Source organism: Sus scrofa, chromosome X, assembly GCF_000003025.6.
Source record: "Sus scrofa isolate TJ Tabasco breed Duroc chromosome X, Sscrofa11.1, whole genome shotgun sequence".
NCBI classification, from domain to species: domain Eukaryota; kingdom Metazoa; phylum Chordata; class Mammalia; order Artiodactyla; family Suidae; genus Sus; species Sus scrofa.
The window spans coordinates 41,684,943-41,706,896 of record NC_010461.5 but is presented as its reverse complement, the minus strand read 5'-3'; the positions used below and the strand labels follow the sequence as shown (position 1 = coordinate 41,706,896).

General features: G+C 41.1%; 1 protein-coding gene across 18 annotated transcripts in view; it reads right to left on the bottom strand.

The window, feature by feature from the left end:
- JADE3 (jade family PHD finger 3) overlaps positions 1–21,954 on the bottom strand; it is a 135,141-nt gene that overhangs the window by 7,809 nt on the left and 105,378 nt on the right. For all 18 annotated transcript variants that reach the window (XM_013986089.2, XM_005673582.3, XM_013986086.2 and 15 more), the window contains 4 exons: positions 18,662–18,829; positions 15,895–16,011; positions 1,522–1,992; positions 334–451 (listed from right to left, as the gene is read on the bottom strand). In XM_013986089.2, the coding sequence (XP_013841543.1) occupies positions 334–451; positions 1,522–1,992; positions 15,895–16,011; positions 18,662–18,829 (874 nt within the window). The remainder of the gene's footprint in view (positions 1–333; positions 452–1,521; positions 1,993–15,894; positions 16,012–18,661; positions 18,830–21,954) is intronic.

Sequence of the window (21,954 nt, the reverse complement as noted above, 5' to 3'; positions counted from 1 at the left end):
TTCTGGCTAAGGATTTGTTATAACAGACTATTGCTAATATGAGTAATCCTGGAATTAAATGTTTTCTGGAAACTAGGATTACAACCTATCCTACTGATTTCTAAATAAATCCAATGATTCTAGAATAATTTCATGGCTCCAACTAAGAGCCTTTAATATCTATCTGGGGCCTCGGTTATCTGCCCTAGACCTGCAACTCCCTCAACCCTGTCCTGGGATTTCTTGCTTCAGGAGTTGACCGTGAAATGGGCCATGTTATATTAGGACTGGACTAGCACAAATGAATTTAAGATTTTAAAGTAAAATAATTGACATAAAATTTATGTAGGTTACCTGCAGCAATTTCCTGGTTAGCAAGCTGGACTTGCAAACTGAAGATCTGTTCCTGTATTTTGCTGTGTGACAGTTTCAGCTTCTCTCGCCTGCTTATCATGTAGCACAGGTTCCGGACCTGAAAGCCCAAACCCAGCGAACAGAGATTTTTGTTATGTTGCACAAACCTGACAACTTAAACTGTATAGCTAAAATTAAGACAACTAAAGTTAGGTGGTGCGGGGGGAGGCAGGTGGGTGAGGAGAGAAGACAGAACCCAAAAGCTGCGTAACAACGGCCATTCTACAGGAATTCATATAGCACGGTCAGTCCTGGGATCGTGGTTCCGATATCAATCAGTAGCACAAGCAAAATGGTCCAAAGTCACCTTCTCAAGTTTACTCTCCCTGTAGTGTCATGGGTTTGATATTTATCTGCACAGCCAGGCTGGGAACACCAAATGATGATTTAATATTTTAGCTTTCCCTTTAGATCCCTGAGTAAATGGTGGCAAGGCTGGATCCAGTACAATTTTCTAATGAGTGCTGGACCAACAGGATAAAAGTCTATTGCGAAGACCAGAATGGCTTCTTTGCTCACACTTTCAGCTCAGCCACATCTCCACAGACACAAGGGTGAAATCCTCACTCTTTCATGCTCCCTCATCTATACAAATTACTCAACCTTTCTGTGCCCCAGTTTATTCATCTGTAAGTAAGGATAATAGTACCTTCTTCATAAGCATGTTAGGATTATATAATATTTACAAAATGCTTAGAACAGGGTTGCCATATAGTAAGTGCCATATATGTATGAGATAAATTTTTAAAAGTGAGCCAATTCTATCAGTTCCCCTACAAATTCTGGTAGCAGAGAAAAAAAATAAGCTACCTCTATAATTATACTTGATTATAAAATTCTCTACAGTAAATACAGGGCCTAACTTATCTTTGAACCCCTACAGTACCTAATTTAGTAGATACCTGATATATACATATATATGATGAGTTCTCTTCTATTCTCTGAATGTGCCTACCAAAATTTCAACTGAGCCCAATGTTTGAGGCCGCAGTGAAATCAGAAGATAAGCAAGGAAACAGAAGCCCACACTATAAATGTACATTAACTGTACTTTTTTTACAAAATGGAAGTGGGGCCTCCATTTCTAGGCAGGCCGAGACCTACACACTAGTCGGTTGGTCACCTTACCCTCTCTAGGTCTTGCCGTAGGTGCATGAACATTCTCATGCGAGTGTGAATACTCTCCTCTTTTGGCTGTACTAGGCCATTTTCTTCATCCTCTTTAGGAGGAAATAATGGCTTATTGAAGTTACTTTTCCGCTTCAGTTTCCAGTAGTTATAGATAAAGTCCACAGCTAGTATGGGCAGCCCCAGCTCTGTGGCCACATCTTCCACACGGACCATGGAATAGAACTCTTCCTCCAGCTCCCGAAGCTTCTGTGCCCGCAGGCTGGTCTTCTCGCTTTTGGCCTGGCTCTGCTCTGAAGCCCTGTGTAGGGGGTACTCGGTCTCCCCGAGCTTCTGCCTGTTTTGGCTGTGCTTGAGGCAGTATGACTTGAACTTCACTTCATCCCCTTCATCTAGGATGGTCTTCATTTCTAGACTGTGCTCGAAGGCACAGGTGACGTGGAAGGCAGTGATGCAGCTTTTCACTGAGCACTGTGGGAAGAAAAGATGTGTTAAGACAGCAGGGCTGTGTGGGGGAAGGGAAAGTCCTATATGTCTGGGCCTAAAGTGAGAGCTCATAGCAAGTAAAGGAATGACAGGGAGAAAGCTGGTCCTAAATTGACCATGACAGACACTTTACAAGTGTCCAGGAAATTTGCTCTTACAGAAAGCAGTAAAAACAGAGACAATTTTTTTTTCGATTCTCCTTTAAATTTTTAGCTCAACCATTAGGTAGTTCTGGGAATTCTTCTTTGGCCCCTGTAAAGAGTCATGCTGTACCTTTTCTGTAACCCCCTTATCACTTTATTATATGCTTCTATAATGGTCCTTTTCACACTGTACCTATAGCATAATAAATGTAAATCCCTGGTCATGGCTCTTAAAGACAGAAACTGCTATTCATCTTTGTATTGCCATCAACAACTAAAAAAGCAAGTACTCAAGAAATACTTCTGAACAAATGAAAGAAAAACAAAATCACTATTATTGTCAGAATACCTACTAGTTCTAAAAAGGCCACAGGAAAGCCAATATCTAAGTAACCTAACTTCTTGAAATTGTTCTTATAGAGCTGTGCTGTCCAACACGGTAGCCAACTGGCCACAAGTAGCTATTGAAATTAAAATTACATACAATCAAAAATTCAATTCCTCAGTCACACTAGCCACATTTCAACCATACTGGGCAGCCTAGATTTCCATTACATTGCAGAAATTTCTATTGGACAGTATGGTTACGGACAATCTGGAATTAAGTTTATTGTAATCTGCCATTCATAGATGCAACACATTTGTTAAGTATTACTATGGGGCATGCACTGAAGATTCACAGGGAGGCAGAGAGAACCTGGCTCATGATTGCTGGACTCTTAGGCTTCAGTTAGTCTCGGCTGCTCTTTTATACGGTTATGATGCTACAGCTTTCCTTCCAAAGACTTCAAATGCCATATATGCATTTATGCAGAGGAAGGAGGGAAAGCAAATAGTGGATTTGTTTCAAAAGATATAGTAGGAATTCCCATGGTTAAAGCCAAGTGTCAAATGTTTTGGGAGCCTGCATCTGGAGGGCGGACTACTCAATTACTTATATGTTGGGGTTTTTTTTTTTTTTTTTTTTTTTTTTGGTCTTTTGTCTTTTTAGGGCCATACCCGCGGCATATGGAGGTTCCCAGGCTAGGGGTCCAATTGGAGCTGTTGATGCCGGCCTACATCACAGCCACAGCAATGCCAAATCCGAGCTGCATCTGTGACCGACACTACAACTCATGGCAACACCGGATCCTTAACCCACTGAGTGAGGCCAGGGATCGAACCTGCCACCTCATGGTTCCTAGCTGGATTCGTTTCTGATGCACCACGATGGGAGCTCCAGTTGGGTTTCTGATAACTAAACATAGAGTGTGACTTTGGATATGAATAAAGACTAAAAAAATGTAAACCCTGACAGGTCTCCTTATAATAGACTAAGAAATTTAACACATAAGAGAATACTGGCACCATCAAAGCTTTAATGGGGGCAGATTCCACTGAATCTATTTCCACAGGATAAAGAATTCCAGGGATGGAATACAATTCAAAGATAATCTTACCCAGCATCACATGTATTACTGCTTGTACTTCCTGTAAAGTACATGATTTTCTACCTCCACTGCCCTCTGTCTTCAACTCCTTTAGCTTTTTTTTAGTTAAGTGGTAATCTAGCCACTTACTGCTTTCCAAAACAGCCCACTCCAACTTGGCTCAATTGGAAAAGTTTGTTACATTACATCAAAATTTGTATCCTTAAAAATTCAATGTATTTGAGGAGTTCCCACTGTGTACAGCAGGATTGGCGGTGTCTCTGCAGCACCAGGACGCAGGTTCAATACCTGGCCCTACACAGCAGGTTAAAGGATCTGGTGTTGCCAAAGCTGTGGTGTAGGTTGCAACTGCAGCTTGGATCTTATCCCTGGCCTGGGAACTCCATATGCCGCAGGGTAGCCAAAAAAGAAAGAAAAATTCTATGTATTCAAAAGCCTCATGAAAATGAGGATAATGAAAGCCCCAAAACATACTTTTATCTGGGTACCTTTTGTTATCCCTTAGCTAAGAAACTAGCTGGTCATTTACAAAACAAGCAGCAAAAGCAAAAGATTAAAAGTGTTGAGCATAGTGCTGTTTTATTTTTATTTTTATTTGGCTGTGTCCATGGCATGTGGAGGTTCCCAGGCCAGGGACTGAACCCATACCACAGCACCGACCCAAGCCACAGCAGTGGCAGTGCTGGATCCTTAACCTGCTGAGCCACCAGGGAACTCCCACAGTGCTCATTTGCTGTTTAATAACTGACAAAACTATGGGAAGATAAAGCAAGGATTGTTTTCTACTCAAAGGGAAGAGTGTATGACATAAAACTACTACTAAGGGAATGTGAAAAACGGATCATCTCTCTCAGGTCAAATTTTACATAAGGTAGAGACATAAATTACTCAAAATAAAAGACAATACATAAATAAGAACTGAGTACTCAGATGAAAAATGGAATGTCCTTAGGAAACTCTGCCATAAAATCCGTTTAGTTTCAAAAAAGGTCATTCTATGATATTTATAGCTGGAGGTCCATATATCTTGGTGATAAAGTAGAAATGCTAACCAATTTTTGATGCCAAATAACTATTTATTAAAAAATTTAAAGTATAGTTGTTTTACAATGTTGTGTCAATTTCTGCAGTATAGCAAAGTGACCCAGTCATACACACACACACACAGACACACAAACATTCTTTATCTCATACTATCTTCCATCATATTCTATCACAAGAGATTGGATATAATATGTTCCTTGTGCGTTACAGAAGGATATTTACTTTTTGTCCAAAAACTCATTTGGCACATTCTGTTAAACAAATACCTTTGTATACACCTCCTTTATTTCTACCGTAATCATTTAAGGTGATATGCGAGGTTTTATTATGCCCATTTAAAAAGTATAGCTTTACTGAAATATAATTTACATGCTACAAAACACCATTTTTTTTGGTCTTTTTGCCTTTTCTAGGGCTGCTTTGGCAGCATATGGAGGTTCCCAGGCTAGGGGGCGAATCGGAGCCGTAGCCACTGGCCTACACCAGAGCCACAGCAACGTGGGATCCGAGCTGCGTCTGCGACCTACACCACAGCTCACTGCAACGCCGGATCCTTAACCCATTGAGCAAGGCCAGGGATTGAACCGAAACTTCATGGTTCCTAGTCAGATTCAAAACTCACCACTTTTAAGTAAACATTTCAATGTCTTTAGTGTATTTCCAGAGTTGTGCAATCATCACCACTAAATAATTCCAGTACGTTTTTATAACCCCCCCAAAAGAAATCTCAAGTCTATTTGCTGTCATTCCCTATTCCAATCCTAGCCCTAAACAACCATCAATCTACTTTATGTCTCTATAGACATGCCTATTCTGGACATTTCATATAAGTGGAATTGTATCTGGGTGGCAGTTTGTGTCTGGCTTCTTTCACTCAGCATGTTTTCAAGGTTCATCCATGTTGTAGCATGTATTAGAATTTCATTCTTGCTAAAATATGGCCAAATGATATTCCATTATATGGACATATTACATTTGTTTATCCATTCTTCAGTTCATGGATATTGGGCTGTCTTCATTTTTAACATTATGAAAGAATGCTGCTATGAACATTTGTGTACAAGTTTTTTATGGACATATGTTTTCATTTCTCTTTGGTAATGTGCAATAATGGACTAACTCTGCCAAAGAAAATTTGGCCTTTTGCCTTTAGCTCCCGAGAGGTAACCTCTAAGCCCTTGGAATGTCCTGCCCGATAAGAGTCTCTATTTACCTGGGGGCCTTGGGCCAAGTCAGATAGGCTATGCTAACAATGTGATTTATGGTGGAAGCTTTGGGCCATGTGGTATCAGCTTGACCTCTGGAGGGACTGGAGACTAAGGTCAGCCATGGGGGTGGTCAGCCATGTCTACGTGAACAACTCCTAATAAAATCTCTGAGCACTAAGGCTTGAGTGGCTTTGCTAGTTGGCAATATTCTGTGTGTATCAGCACATACCAGTGCTGGGAGAAAATAAGCATGGTCCAGAAGATTCCACTTAGAGAGGAAACTGCAATCTCTATGCCTGGTCTCTCCTGGACCCTGCCTTATGTGCCTCTCTCTTCCTTTTGTTGATTTTAATCTGTATTCTTTCACTGTAATAAAACTATGACCATGAGTATAATAGTTTTCTGAGTTCTGAGTCCTTCTAGTGAATTACTGAACCTGATAGTGGTCTTTCGGACCTCTAATTGTAGGTATATACTTAAAAGTGGAATTGCTAAGACATACGGCAACTCTATGTCTAACCGTTTGAAGAATTCCCAAACTGTTTTCTACAGTGGCTGTGCATTTTACATTCCCACCACCAATGCATAAGAGTTCTAATTTCTCCACCTTCTTGACAATAATTGTTATTTTCTGCCTTTTTGATTATTACCATCCTAGTAGGAAGCAGTAAATCATTGTGGCCTGTTTACTTTATTTTTATGGTTGCACTGCAGCATATGGAAGTTCCCAGGCCAGGGATCAAATCTGAGCTGCAGCTGAGACCTACGCCACAGCAATGGTGGATCCTTTTTTTTTTTTTTTTTTTTTGCTTTTTAGGGACGCACCTGTGGCATATGGAGGTTCCCAGGCTAGGGGTCTAGTTGGAGCTACAGCTGCCGGCCTACACCACAGCCACAGCAATGCCAGATCCGAGCCACGTCTGCAACCTACACCATAGCTCCTGGCAATACCGTATCCTTAACCCACTGAGTGAGGCCAGGGATTGAACCTGCAACCTCATGATTCCTAGTCAGATTTCTTTCTGCTGTGCCATGATGGGAGCTCCAACAGTGGATCTTTAACCTGCTATGTTGCAGCAGTAACTCCCCTAAAGGGGTAAAAGGAAATAATCTTCTACTTATTCCTCAGAAATGAGTTTTTGAAATAATTTCATTAGAAGGAAAATAGCTACCTTTACATGTTCACATTTGTAAGGAGTTAGAGTTTCTGTGGGATGGGATGAGAACTGGAGCAGATAGGGTGGTTGGGATAAAAACCTTTGAAAAAGAATGCCAGAAACTTATTTAGGAATATTTCTTTTCTTTTTTTTTTTGTCTTTTTGCTATTTCCTTGGGCTGCTCCCACGGCATATGGAGGTTCCCAGGCTAGGGGTCTAATCGGAGCTGTAGCCGCCGGCCTACGCCAGAGCCACAGCAACTCGGGATCCGAGCCACGTCTGCAACCTACACCACAGCTCACGGCAACGCCGGATCGTTAACCCACTGAGCAAGGCCAGGGACCGAACCGGCAACCTCATGGTTCCTAGTTGGATTCGTTAACCACTGCGCCACGACAGGAACTCCGATTTAGGAATATTTCTACTGACCAATAAAATTTGAAAAATATGAGAAAAATATCAAGGCGCTTTACTTCTTAAATTTCTTTGGTACCCTTTAACCTTTTTGTTTGCTTTTTAGGGCTGCACCCAAGGCCTACACCACAGCCACAGCAACACTGGATCCTTAACCCACTGAGCGAGGCCAGGGATTGAACCCACGTCCTCATGGATCCTAGTTGGGTTTGTTACTGCTAAGCCAGGACTGGAACTCCATGCCCTTTAATCCTAACATTTAATTTCCTTCTCCACTAGTACCACCTTTAATAGTCACTGAGTAGATGTACTTGCATTTCCCCACTTGTCAAAGATTTCTGCTTTAAAAAAGTTCACTTCCTTCATAGTCGTATGAGTAGTCAAACTCATATTAGCCTAACAATGAACTCATGATGGCCGGCTGATTTATTCTGATGTCAATATACTTGCATGAAAAAAAAAAAAAAAAAAAAAAAAATTCGTGGCGCAGTGGTTACGAATCGACTAGACATGAGTGGGCGTCTGCTGCCAGTGGTTAAGATCCGGCGTGGGAGCTGGGTGGGGCGCGGCTGGATTGGTGCTGTGCTCTGGCGTAGGGTGGTACACTCCGATCGACTAGTGGAACTCCATATGCAGGAAAAAAAAAAAAAAAAAAAAAAAAAAAAAAAAAAAAAAAAAAAAAAAAAAAAAAAAAAAAATATACTGCATGTAACTCCAGACATGACTACATTCCTCTAGTGTCAAAAGGGACACCTACTCTAGCATCAAATATTTAATGATTCTATTCAGTTTGGCTGGATGAATGCTAGGGCTTTCCATTAGTAAAGTCAGACTGATTCCAGGAAATAATATAAACAACAACAAGTATAACTACTAGTACCACCAATATTTACTGAGTGTTTACTATCTATTAGGCACTGTGTTAAGCTCTTTTCTACCTTATTAAGCAGGCACTATTATCATCTCCATTTATAGATGTGGAAACTGAGGCACAGATATGGTAGGTAACTTCCTCAAGATTACATAACAAACAAGAGGTGGGACAAGGATTTGGACCCCAGGAATCTGGCTCCAAAGGCCATAAATAAAAATTTGTTTTAGGGCCACACTAGTGGCATACAGAAGTTCCCAGGCTAGGGGCTGAATCAGCTGCAGCTGCTGGCCTACGCCACAGCCACAGCAATGTGGGTCCAAGCTGCATCTGTGACCTACAGCACAGCTCATGGCAACACCAGATCCTTAACCCATTGAGAGGAGCCAAGGATCAAACCTGTGTCTTCATGGATACTAGTTGGGTTCATTACCGCTGAGCCACAACGGGAACTCCGAAAGGCCATTTTTTTTTTTTAATGCTTTTTAGGGCTGCACCTGAGGCATATGGAAGTTCCCAGGCTAGGGGTCAAATCAGAGTTACAGCTGCCAGCCTACGCCACAGCCACAGCAACGCCAAATCCAAGTCATGTCTGGAACCTACACCACAGCTCGTGGCAATGCCGGATCCTTAACCCACAGAGTGAGGCCAGGGATCAAACCCATGTCTTCATGGATCCTAGTGGGGTTCATTAACCACTGAGCCACAAAGGGAACTCTGAAAGGCCGTATTTTTAACCAGTGTTCTTTCTTTCTTCTCAGAGAAGGCCTAACACATCTGGATTGGATTGAATGGGGCTTGAACATATGAATGTATAAGGACCCTATAAGGATTCTGGAAAGGTGGCAGAGGGACTGTGTCCAGAGTTCAGGCAAAATCCAGAGCTGTCTGGGGCATCTGTTTTTTGTTTTGTTTTGTTTTTGGCCACGCCCATAACAAGCAGAAGTTTCCAGGCCAGAAGTTCCCTTCATGGCGGAGTGGAAAAGAATCCAAATAGGAACCATGAGGTTGTAACGGGTTTAATCCCTGGCCTCACTCAGTGGATTAAGGATCTGGTGTTGCTGTGGCTGTAGCTCCACTTAGACCCCTAACCTGGGAACATCCATATGCTGCAGGTGGGTTAGGGTTAGGGTTAAAAAAAAAAGAAGTTTCCAGGCCAGGGATCAAACCCACACCACAGCTTATAACCAGAGCCACAGCAGTGACAAGGCAGGATCCTTAACCTGCTGCCACAAGGGAAGTTTAGGGGCATCTGTTTTGAATCCAGTCTTCAGGACCTGTTCCAAGATTATCAGAAATCTTCATGCTCAGGAAAAAGGTTCTCGCTCTCAGATATGGAGGCTGTAGATACTGGCTAGTCTAGATTCCCAAACCACCAGTGTGATTTTAGCCTTTATCACAGTGTGATTCTATCCTTGCCCAAATAAATGTCCCCAAATCAAAAGAAGAGTAGAAATATGGGTGTTCCCCACTGCTGGGAGACAGGAAGAATAAACACAGTTAAGAGATTTCTGGGAGTTCCCATTGTGGCGCAGTGGAAATGAATCCGCCTAGGAACCATGACGTTGTGGGTTTGATTCCTGGCCTCGTTCAGTGGGTTAAGGATCTGGCGTTACTGTGAGTTGGGGTGTAGGTTGCAGATGAGGCTCAGATCCCGAGTTGCTGTGGCTGTGGTGTAGGCCAGCGGCAACAGCTCCGATTAGACCCCTAGCCTGGGAACCTCCAAGTGCCACAGGTGTGGCCCTAAAAAGACAAAAAAAAAAAAAAAAGACAAAAAAAGGAAATTTCTGTAAAGACTTTATAAAGCAAAATACCTGAGATGCATTACTAATCACAAATACTCTTAAAATAAACCTCTGAAGATAAACCTCTGAAGAAGAATGATGCTAATAAAATCTGACCTGTAATGAATTACTGTATTTGTTTACTGCTTTTGATTCCCATACAGGGAACAAGATGCTAAATTTTTAACTGGTTTGGATTAATTCAGTGGTGGTTTAAAAAGAAAAAACGGTTTTGATTTCATTTCCCACAGGAAAACTTGGTGTCAAGCATGGAACACAAAGCCCACTCTGTTAGTATAAACAGTGGAGAAAAATACAACCACACTTCACAAGGTCACCGGAAGCTCATTCCCTCTCACCTGGGGAATCTTCTGGGCAGTCTGGCACTCATGCTGCACTTCCCAAACCAAGAACTATTTCACACCTCTTCTCTCCCCAAACATTGAGACTTCACCCACATCCTCACTCTCAGCTGATGATCCTGCTTCCTACCTCACTGGGGCAATTACAACAATCAAAAGAGCACTCTGCAGATTCCCACCAGCATACCTACCTTCAAGACTGTTACCTGGGACGAATGATCTGTGCTCTTACCTGGAGCCGCCCCTCCACTGCACACTTCAACTCACCCTCTCTTACCTACTGAAAAATCTCACTCCAGCAGTTTTTCCTCCTCACTGGGTCACTCCCTTTGCATGCATACTGTATGCATACAAGTACACATAGAGTAGTCTCTCAGTATCCTCAGGGTATAGGTTCCAGACTCCCTGTGGATCTCAAAATCCATGGATGCTCAAGTCTCTTACATAAAACGGTGCGATGTTTGTATATAACCTACATACAACCTCTTGTACTTTAAATCATCTCTAGATTACTTAAAAAACCTAATGCAATGCAAATGTTACGTTAATAGCTGCCTGTGCAAGGCAAATTCAAGTTTTGCTTTTTGGGACTTTTCGGAATTTTTTTCCCCAGAATATCTTCAATCTGTGGTTGGTTGAATGAGGACCCCGAGGATGCAGAAAGCTGACCATACATCCTTATTATTTCTTCCATCTTAAAGAGCAGACTTCTTCCCCCTACTTTTCCAAGACTGTTCCTACTCCATTTCTTTGCCCTGACCCGTGGCCACAGAGCTTTTTGTCATTACCACTCCACTTACACTGCTCACCCAGATTATCCATAACCGCAATGCTAAATTCAGGGGTCAATTTGTAGTTCTCATCTACCTCAACAGTATTTTTATACCACTGATTTTTTCTTTCTCCTTGAAATGCTTTCTTTCCTTGATTTCTAGGCTACTATACTTTCTTGGTTTTTCTCCTGTCTCCCTAGTGGCTTCTTCTCAATCTCCTCTGCTATTTCTCCCTACTTTCCTGACTTCTTAACACTGGAATGCTTCAAGGCCCAGTGCTTGCTACTGTTCTCTTCTCTATCTACGGTCACTCAAGATCTTACCCAGTCTAGGCTAAAGATACCTATATGCCAGTGACTCCCAAATTTATGTCTTCAGTCCAAAACTTCCTCCCAAACTCCAAACTCAGACAGCTGCCAGTTTGGCATTTCCACTAGGATATCGTAACGATCTTTCAAATTTAAATGTCTAAAACGGAACTCATGATGACACCCCCCCATCTGTTCTATCTATAGATGTTCCTATTTAGTTTATGGCAATCTGCCCTTTTCCCTGTTCAGGTCAAAACTTGGAAGCATTTTCAACTCCTAGCTCCCTCTCTTACCTCATATCCGATTTGTCGTTAATCCTTCTGGTTCTACCTTTCACATTCAACCAGAACCCCATCACTTTTCACCACCTCCAGGGCTATCAATCCAGACAGTCACCACTGCCACCTCTCAAGGATTACTGTAATAGTCTAATTACTTATCTTGTTCCTAACCCTTCTTCCTCACAGTCTATTCTAAATAAGCAGCTAGAGTGCCTGTTTTTGTTTTTAACCTTTTACTATGGAAAAACCTATATAACAGCATAGAGAATACTATAATAAACCCTACATACCCATCATCCAGTTTCAGTAATTATTAAAGTATGGCCAATCTTGTTTCATCTCTAACCCCCATAGTACCCTGCCCTCCAGACCAGTTTGAGGCAAACCTTAGACATCGTAACATTCCACAAAGTGATCTCTTAAAATCAAAAATTAAATCATATCACTTAATCTGCTCAAAACCTGCTGATGGCTCCCCCTTAAATTCTGAGTAAAAACAAAAGATCTCATAAAGGCCCTAGAAACCCTTCACCAGGGGCTTGCAAACTATGGCCCACAGACCAAATGTAGCCAACTGCTTGTTTCTGTGCGGCCCATGAGCTAAGAACAGGAGCTAAAGATGGCTTTTACATTTTTAAATGGTGGGAAAAAGTCAAAAGAAAAAGAATATTTCATGGCACATAAAATATTACATTTAAATTTTGAAGTCCATAAAGTTTTGGTGGAATATAGCCATGCTCATTTACTTAAGCATTGTCTGTGGCTGCCTTTGTGCTACAAAGGCAGAGTTGAGTAGTTGTAACAGAGACTGTATGGCCTGCAAAGCCTAGAATATTTGATATCTATCCGTATAGATAAAATTGTCAACCTCTGCCCTAACCAATCAGGTCCCTGTGTAATCTCTCTGAGCTTCTCTTTCCATACACTCCATTCCAATCTCACTGGCTTCTTTCTTCTCACTCAGACAGGCCAAACACACTCGTATCTTGGGGCCTTTTGCACTGGCTGATCCCTCTGCCTGGAACATTTTTACCCCAAATAAAAATGTCTTGTCTTCTCTCACCTTTGAGTCTTTGCTCAAGTGTTACAACTATCAGTTATACTCTGACCATTCTATTTAAACTTGCAATGCATACCCCCGCTCCACAATACTCATGTTCTTACAATACTCTATAGTTTTTCTTTCCATAGCACCTAACCATCTTCTAATGTACTATTTAGTATCTATTGCTTATTATCCATTTCTTCCAAACCAAATCGTAAGTTCCATGGTGCAAAGTGTTCTGTTGATTCACTGATAAATCCAAAGTGCCTAGAATAGTACCTGGCACACAATTAGGCACTCAAATACTTGTTGAATAAATGTAATTCCTTATAATCAAAATTTTAAGAGTCTTAATTTGGAAAGACCTTTACAAAACATAGAATCTAAACTCTAAGTAATGAAAATAAAAACTATTGCCCTGCAAATGAAAAATGCATGCCAGAATGTTTCATCCATCTACCTGTTCATCCACTATCCATCTATCAATCTAATATTTTTATCTGCCATGTCAGGGGTGTTGAGGATCTAAGGATGAAACAGTCTGAGCTTACAGCCTGTAAGGGAGGATAAGACTTGTAGATAAATTACAACGATAGAGGGTGGAATATGCTAATGCAGGATGTGTTTTCTCTCATCACAGTCATGCTGTCAGTTACTAACTGTTGTCAAAAAAACAGGCTTTAGGAGTTCCACTGTGGCTCAGTGAGTTAAGAATGAGACACAGTGTTTGTGAGGATGTGGTTTCAATCCTTGGCCTTGCTCATTGGGTTAAGGATCTGGTGTTGCGGCAAGCTGCTGTGTACGGCAAGCTGCTGTGTACGTTGCAGATGAGGCTTGGATCTGGTGTTGCCATGGTGTGGTGTAGTCCAGCGGCTCTGATTTGAACCCTAGCTGGGGTATGGCAGGTGCGGCCATAAAAAGAAAATAAAAATCAGCCTTTAAATAGTAAAAATGGGAGTTCCCTGGTGGCCTAGTGGTAAAGGATTTGACATTGTTATTGTTCTGGCTTGAGTTCAATCCCTGGCCTGGGAACTTTCGCATAGCATGGGCGCCAAAAAACAAACAAAACAAAAACAAAATAGCAAAACTGAGGGGAAATGCAGGTACTACAGTAAGGAAAATAAGTAAACTATTATAAAATTACTAAATGATAATTATGAAAACATGGAAAATATTTTTAGTGGGGAGAATACATATTACAAACTAATCTATGATACAGTTACATATATAGTTGTATTTATTCAATAAACACGAATTGAACACTGACAATGGGTAGGCACTCTTCTTTGTGCTAGAGGAAATTTACAGAGGAATCATGCACAACCTTGGCCCTCAAGGTGCTCACAAGTGGGGAGTAACCAGGAGAGAACTTAGAAAACATAAACAGGCAATATGTTAAGGTAGTAGGGCCTGTGGGTATAGTTTTCCTTAAAAACTTTTCCCCTTAGGAGTTCCCGCTGTGGTGCAGTGGAAACAAATCCAAGTAGGAACCAGGTTTGCTCCCTGGCCTCACTCAGTGGGTTAAGGATCCAGTGTTGCCATGAACTGTGGTGTAGGTCGCAGATGTGGCTCGGATCTGGCGTTGCTGTGGCTCTGTCGTAGGCCAGCAGTAACAGCTCCGCCTGGACCCCTAGCCTGGGAACCTCCATATGCCACGGGTGTGACCCTTAAAAAAAAAAAATTCCCCTTATAATTGCTAAAGTGCTATAGTTAAATAAAATCAGTAGGAAATTTTTTTTTAAAAAAAAGGCAAGACAAAGGATCCGATTCTGTCAAATGTGAAAATGATGTTAAAAGGTTTTGGGGGTCCTGTGTTGTTTAAATACTATTTCTCAGTAAAAGAATCAGGGTTACTTGGAGGAAGGGCTGATTCTAAGTCTAGAGAAATAAATCTACAAGATGAGCCAGATAATAAGGAACCTCAAAAAACACCTGGAGCTACTTGTCCCTAAGCTATGGCATCATATGGTCCCCTTTCTGTGAAGAAGGTGAACAGGCCAACCTAACTCCAACCAGCCTGCAGCTCCTATGCAAGAGGTCTGGAGAGTGCAAGGTCAGCCCTTTATCCCCCTCTCGCCAGCAGAGCACCTTATTATATTTGGAGTAAATGGAGAGATGATGGGGAGTTCCCATCAGTGGTTAACAAACCTGACTAGGATCCATGAGGATGTGGGTTCAATCTTTGGCCTCACTCAGTGGGTTAAGGATCCAGTGCTGCTGTGAGCTATGGTGTAGGCTGCAGATACAGTTCGGATCCCACATTGCTGTGGCTGTGGCGCAGGCTGGCAGCTGTAGCTCCGACTCGACCCTTAGCCTGGGAACCTCCATATGCCACGGGTGTGGCCCTAAAAAGACAAAAATCAAAAACAAAAAAAAATAAAAGGTGAGATGACATTTTGGAAAACTAGTTTATGAAGAAGGGTCAATCTTTCTGCCTTTTCTAGGGGTGACTGGATCTCCCAGCCCCATCCTCACTCCCCTCCCCACAGTTTTGCTGCTGGGTGTTCCAGCTACTACTTCTATTTCAAGCAGCTCAATTTCTGTGCCCCAGATGTCCTAGAAAACTCTACTTGTAGTATCATATGCAACATATGTGCCTGAGAATGACTTTCAAACCAGTAATCAGAATTTATCCATTCAGATTCATCTTTCCCTACCAAAATGAGTTGCATTTCATCCACAATAGGGTCATCTGTCAAATCATCCTGGAGCCCAAGCTGTCCATCTAAAGTGGGTGAGCCACACAAGAACACAGGCCTGGTTGTTTTGAAGTTACACCTTGTTTCCACCCAAGATGGTAGGTAGCATCTACTTCAGAAATTACCTAATCCATCACACAGGACAGCAAAGGATGGAAATTAACTACGACTACGGCTATTGAAAATAATAAGCTGAAGGGTCCAGAGGCAATATCCAAAAAAGGGGTTCCAGAAATGGTCTGAACAGTGGCAGAGCTCTGGGAGTGAGTACGAAGCCTCCTGAGTAACCTTTCAGTTAACACGATGCTCTTACTGGGAGGGTGAGTCCAGCCAATTTGGTGTTAGCCCACTCCATGAGGACTTACCTGAATACAAGCACCTGTCTTCAACTTGCACAAGTTGCAGACTAAGGCCCACCGACTGGGCGGAATGTGGGAGACCTTTGTGATTGGTTCCATCCTCTCAGGACAAGCAATGCTGACCTAAACATAAAACACCACCATAAGGCACCAAGGCATTCCAGAATATCTTTTACAAACCATAAATGATGTTACATGAAAACAATGAGGTGAGCCATGTCTCTTAAGGTTGCTATGGAATTAAGAATAAATTAAACCTGTCTCTAACTACTGCTCACACCTTTAATCACTTTCAGTAATATAAATGATTCAGATATAGGATCAAAGGGCAAAAGTAGAGACGAGGCATGGTTACGTTACCTTAATGAATTCAAGATATCTATATTCTAGGAACCAAAGAAAGCTACGAACAAAAGGAATTAAAATTCACAAACCCTAGCACCCATCATATGTTTGAGATGGTGCCACATGCCTTTTTTTTTCATTTATAATCAACTAAGGGTGAAAAACAGGCAGTGACAAGCTTTTCAGTTCGACTTATAAAGAAGCATGATATTGTTGGATAGTGGCAGCAAGCTGTGTAATGTAGAGATTGCACCAGGTAAGTAGAAAAGATGAGGATGATAACATTTTTAAACTAGTGTTTAAAATTATATAACTATCATCAGCTTACTCTATTCTCTCAACCAAAGTAACTTTAAAGTGAAGTTAGTCTTTGAGGGAGTGCTGAGAGGAAAGGGATGCTTTTAAAAAAGATTTTTTTTCTGTGTGAAAATAAGGAGTCAAGCAACTTCTGGTAAAAAGTGTTCTCTTTAAAAATATACACATGAGGTTCTAAGAGAGGGACAACATTAAAAAGTGAAGGACCTTTGAATAAGGACAGTTAAAAGAGTATAAGTTCTACCCGCATCAAGAAACCAACAGTAAAAAGCTCAGAGAGCTCTTGAACAGCCCAAAAGGTACTAGAAACCTGATACTAGAAACTGTAAGAGATTTTCAGTAGGTGAGAAAGTTTATTTTACTTTTAAAATATTTTAATATATATTAGTTTCTTTTACTATTAAACAACTCTTCCTGAGTCATGTTCTAGACTTTAATACACTGAAAGAGCCTGCTTTATTAGCTGGGAATTTGCTGCTGGAAATTAGTGACTCTCAGGCCAGAAACCTCAGAGTTCACTTCATATATCTATTAAGTGGATGTTCCCAGTAAGAGAAAGAAACCACTACTTAAAAAAACAAAAACAAAACTGACTTCTGGAATTCCTGCTGTGGCACAGTGGGTTAAGATCCTGACTACAGTGGCTTGGGTTGCTGTAGAGGAGTGGGTTCAATCCCTGGCCTGGTGCAGCGGGTTAAGGGCATTGCTGCAGCTGTGGTTTGGACTCAATCCGTGACCAGGGAACTTCCAAATGTCATGGGTGTAGCCATAAATTAAAAAAAAAAAAAAGAACAACTGAATTCTACATCCGTAAGAATACTATAGTAGGTATCTAGGACTTTCAGTTTAACTTTGTAAGCTCAGATTGGATGTTAACAGACTGGAAGTTAACAAGAATAAAGTCAGGCAAGTTTTAAAGGAGAATGAATTATTGATACAGTATCATCAGATCTCCATGACTTGAATTCTGCGATCTCTCTTGATCTGCAGTTGTGGAACAAGACAATGACAATCTGGTGTTGTCATTGCAGTGGCCTGGGTTGTTGCTGTGGCACAGGTTTGATCCCTGACCCAGGAACTTTTGCATTTTTGCATGCTGCAAGTACGGCCAAAAAAAAAAAAAAAAAGGAATATCAGCAACTGGGGGACCAGATTTTTTTTTTAATTTTAAGATTTAATAATATATTGTCAAAATATGAACAGATGAATTCACAGAATATAAAGGCGGTTGGTTGAGTAGGAAGAACACCCAGATAATATAAAATAAAAATGCTTTATAAAGTCACTGAACAAGGAAACTGTAAACCACAAAGCTAATGGAAGGGAATGGATGCAGTAAGATGCTAAGAATATGTAGGAACAGGAATTCACTTTTCATCAGCATACTCTATCTTCATTTTCATATTTTCAACCCTCTTCATTTTGTATTAAATTATTTTTGCTAAAGACATACTATTTTGTACTTTCCAGAGAAGGACCAGATTAAGTAGTGAGGAGTGAGTGGAGTTCTGAATAAAGAAACTTTTAGAAAATGGGATACTACTCAGCAATAGAAAGCATGAATGGTGATACACCATATGGCTACAATACAGAGTGTCATTTAGCCAGAAGAGTGCATACTGTATGTACATGAGGTTCAAAAACATATAAAACTAAGCTACAGTGATAGAAATTAAAATGGTAGTTACTTTTTGGTAATAGGGATCCAGATAAGGACTGGAAAATGGGTATGAGGGATTCTTCTGGGGTGCTCTGTGTCTACTTCTGGGGTGTTCTATGTCTTGGTCTGGGTTGTGGGGACAGACATATACATGTGTAAAAATTTATGAAACTACACTTAATGTTTGGTATTTTAAGGTGAGTTTTACCTTAAAAAATCTGCTGCTCATACCCACTCCTCTCATACAAATTAATCCAATACCACTGGTAGTGCCCCCTATAAATCAGCATGGGCTCACATGCTCACCTGCATCCAAGAAGGACGTGAGGGAGTTCAATTGGAACCATTATCATCTCAGAAACATGGGCAGGCACAAAGCATCGCTATGAGGCCTGAGTCAGTCTGAATGTTGTGGAAGAGCAAATGGCTTCACAGACACAGATGAAGTCTTACCTCTGGAATCCACAGGGCACAGCTAACGTGAGCCCATTTAGTCCCTGTCCTGGTGGTCTTCATGGCTCCACCTTTCTTTGGACATAACAGACACTGTGGATGAATGCCCAGGACACAGGAGCGACACAGCCAGCTGCCTTCTGGAACCTTGAGGATGCCGTAGCAGGCCTGGAGGCACGAGGAGGAAGGGGGGAATGGTTAGTGTCTTCTCACCGGGCTCAACGTCTGCTCTGGTACACAGTCACAGAGTACTCTCCGCTTTTAGGAGAAAGAGGCAAATAAAGCCAAACAAGCTCATATCCAGGATTTAGTAATTTTAAAACACTAAAAAAAAAAAAAGGCAACTTCTAGAATCTATTCTAAGATCAGCATGTCTGCCTATGAGAACTGACTTTTAAGGACGATAGAATAAGACTAAAAAGAAATACAAGCAAAGGTTAGCCCAACTGTTATCTGAATTTTGTGATTATATATTTTTTTCTTTTTTGCCTCCATTTTCTAAAGCTTCCTCAATGATTGTGTTTTATAATTAGTCATATACTTATTGGACAACTTCTACATGTCATGCACTGTTGTGATCAAGAAAAAAGTGTTAGAAAATAAGCAAAATGAAACTTTTCAGGAGCAAATGAGCTAATGTTTAAAGAGCCTAATAGTGCCTGGTGCATAAAAAGTACTCTCAGAAAAGTGTTGCAATTACTTGCTTGGGTTGAAGAAAAAGGGACTTATGTATGGATCCTGAATTGAACAGAATATTAGACTAATCACAATGTTCTATAATGAGTTCTGGAAGCTACTTCAAATTCCTTACAGAATGAAGTTGGACAAATACATAAATTAATTACTAGGGGAGAGGGAGGCTAGTTTGGAAAATACTCTAGATTTCCTTTTCACTACCTCTAATTTCAGCCTCCTTCCCTCCCTTACTGCTCGACTCTCACCATTAAGGACTATACTTAGGGGCCACCTGGCTCCGCATGTGGCCTAGCATACCTTCACCACTGACTGGGTCACCACGGCAGCTTCAAGCCTGTGCATGCCCCAGAAGGTTCACCCACAGCTCAGATTCAAGTTACAACAGTCACCGTTATCCCCCACCAACTGGCCACTTTTCCAAAGTCTCTCTAACCATTTCACCACCATGCTTTCCAGCTTCCAGCTCCAAATTCCTAAACTCCTATTATCCACTTTCCTTCATCTACTGTCCCCCGGGCTTGCTAATTCTCCTTACAGAGTGATCACTAGACTCTGACCTTCCTCTCCAACCCCACCACCACTGCTCCATCTAAGTCCTCATTCGCACCATGCCTCGCATGATTTATTTCTAAATTCTCTTCCTCCCCTTTCATACCTTCAATCCTTCCTCTATCTGGCTGCCATATTCTTCTTACTAAAACAAAGGCTTCGTGCCACTGCATAGCAATAAGCCCTCTAAAAACTCTTTCTGCTCCCACTCCCAATCCCACCTAAAACCAGGGGTTGGCAAACTACTTCTTAAGGCCTGTTCTGTGAGGCCAACAAGGCTAGGAATGGTTTCCATATTTTTAAAGGGATGTTTAAAAAAGAAGAACATGTGGAGTTCCTGCCGTGGCTCAGCATGAATGAACCTGACTAGTATCCATGAGGATGCAGGTTCAATCCCTGGCCTCACTCAGTGGGTTAAGGATTTGGCGTTGTCGTGAGCTGCAGTGTCGGTTGCAGATGTGGCTCAGATCCTGCGTTGCTGTGGCTGTGGCACAGGTTAATGGCTGCACCTCTGATTTGACCCCTAGCCTGGGAACTTCCATATGTTGCAGGTACGGCCATAAAAAGAAAAGAAAAATAAAATAAGAATATGTAACAGGGGCTGTATGTGGTCCTCAAAGTCTAAAATATTTACTATCTGGTCCTTCAAAGAAAAAGCCTGCTCTTCTTTACCCCAATTCTCAGGTCACTGTGGTCCCTGCATCTGCTCCACTTCTCGACCCCCTCTACTCAATGTAGTTTCCCTTCCCAGGTACGTAGTCGACATTGTGTATTCTTCTCTGCTTTAACGATTATGTTTCATCTCCTCAGTGAGACTGTAAGGTCACTGGGGAAAAGTCCCTTATCACCAATTTATTTGGAAGGTTCTCCATGCTGAGTCTGAGCAAGTGGTTTGGTAGAACGAATAAATTTCACTCAGGAACTGAAGCTGGATTACAACTAGGCTGCTGTCACAAGAGCAGGGCATCATTTTATAAGGTCCCTAACCTTCAAAGCCTTTTCTTTTTCTGAGATCCCAAAAGCCTGCCCTGAAATGAAAGCAAGCTTTCTCCCTAAAATAGAGCCTCTTTCAGACCAGCAGAAGAAAAACTAGTAGCTGCTTCTAGGAATATCCTTTATTACCTGACCATTTTATTGGATAGAAAATCATTTACTGAGCCCTTGTGTAGATTTATTGGTCATAAGATCATAGAACCTTGTATTCCCTAGTAGTAGTTCTCAACTTTTTCTAGACTACAAAATGATGAAGGCTGAACTCTCCTTAAAAAAAAAAAAGCTGTTCACATGCATGTATGTATTTCAGGGGGTTAATAAATTTAGTGTCAAACATATATATGACAGGCATAAAAACTATGAGCATGTACCTTTAGGTAAATTAATTAGGCCTCAGTTTGAGTGTTCAATGCCTGGGCTAAGAAGCAGAAAATGTAACACATTAAGGGACTTGGAATAGTCCCGATTTTCATATTTTTTAATGAAAAATATCTAAGTTGATTGTTAAAATCCAAAATCTGTTGATGTAAAATTCTCTTCTAAAGTACTGCCCACAAGTGTATTATAGTCACAGAGGAACAAAAACTTACTATAATATGGTGGAAGTAAAAAAGAAAAATTATATTTAATAAATACAAATGTCAACATGTCCCCAATTCTGTTGAGTAAACCAACCTTCCAAATCGGTTAAAGTCACTTTTCAGTCAGCAGAGGGAGCTCTAACCTAAGTATCTCTTCAGAATTCAAGTGAATATACTCACTTTGGAAGACTCTCTTTTATGTGAAACTTTATGTGGCACCAATATCCAGCTTTGATACATACCAGCTTATATTCTGCAAGGCCTGGTCAGGTGTTATTATCATTTCTTTCTACGTGAGGAAAGGGTACCATTTATAGTCATTACTAGATATGTTTTCCAAGCAAATTACCTTCAAGGAGTTTATGCTACATTTTGTTTTGTTAGTCAAAGAACCTGGAAATAATTCATATTTTGTTCCAACTGTGAGGGATAAAGATAGAAAATACACACAGATGACCTTTGTACTATTACCTT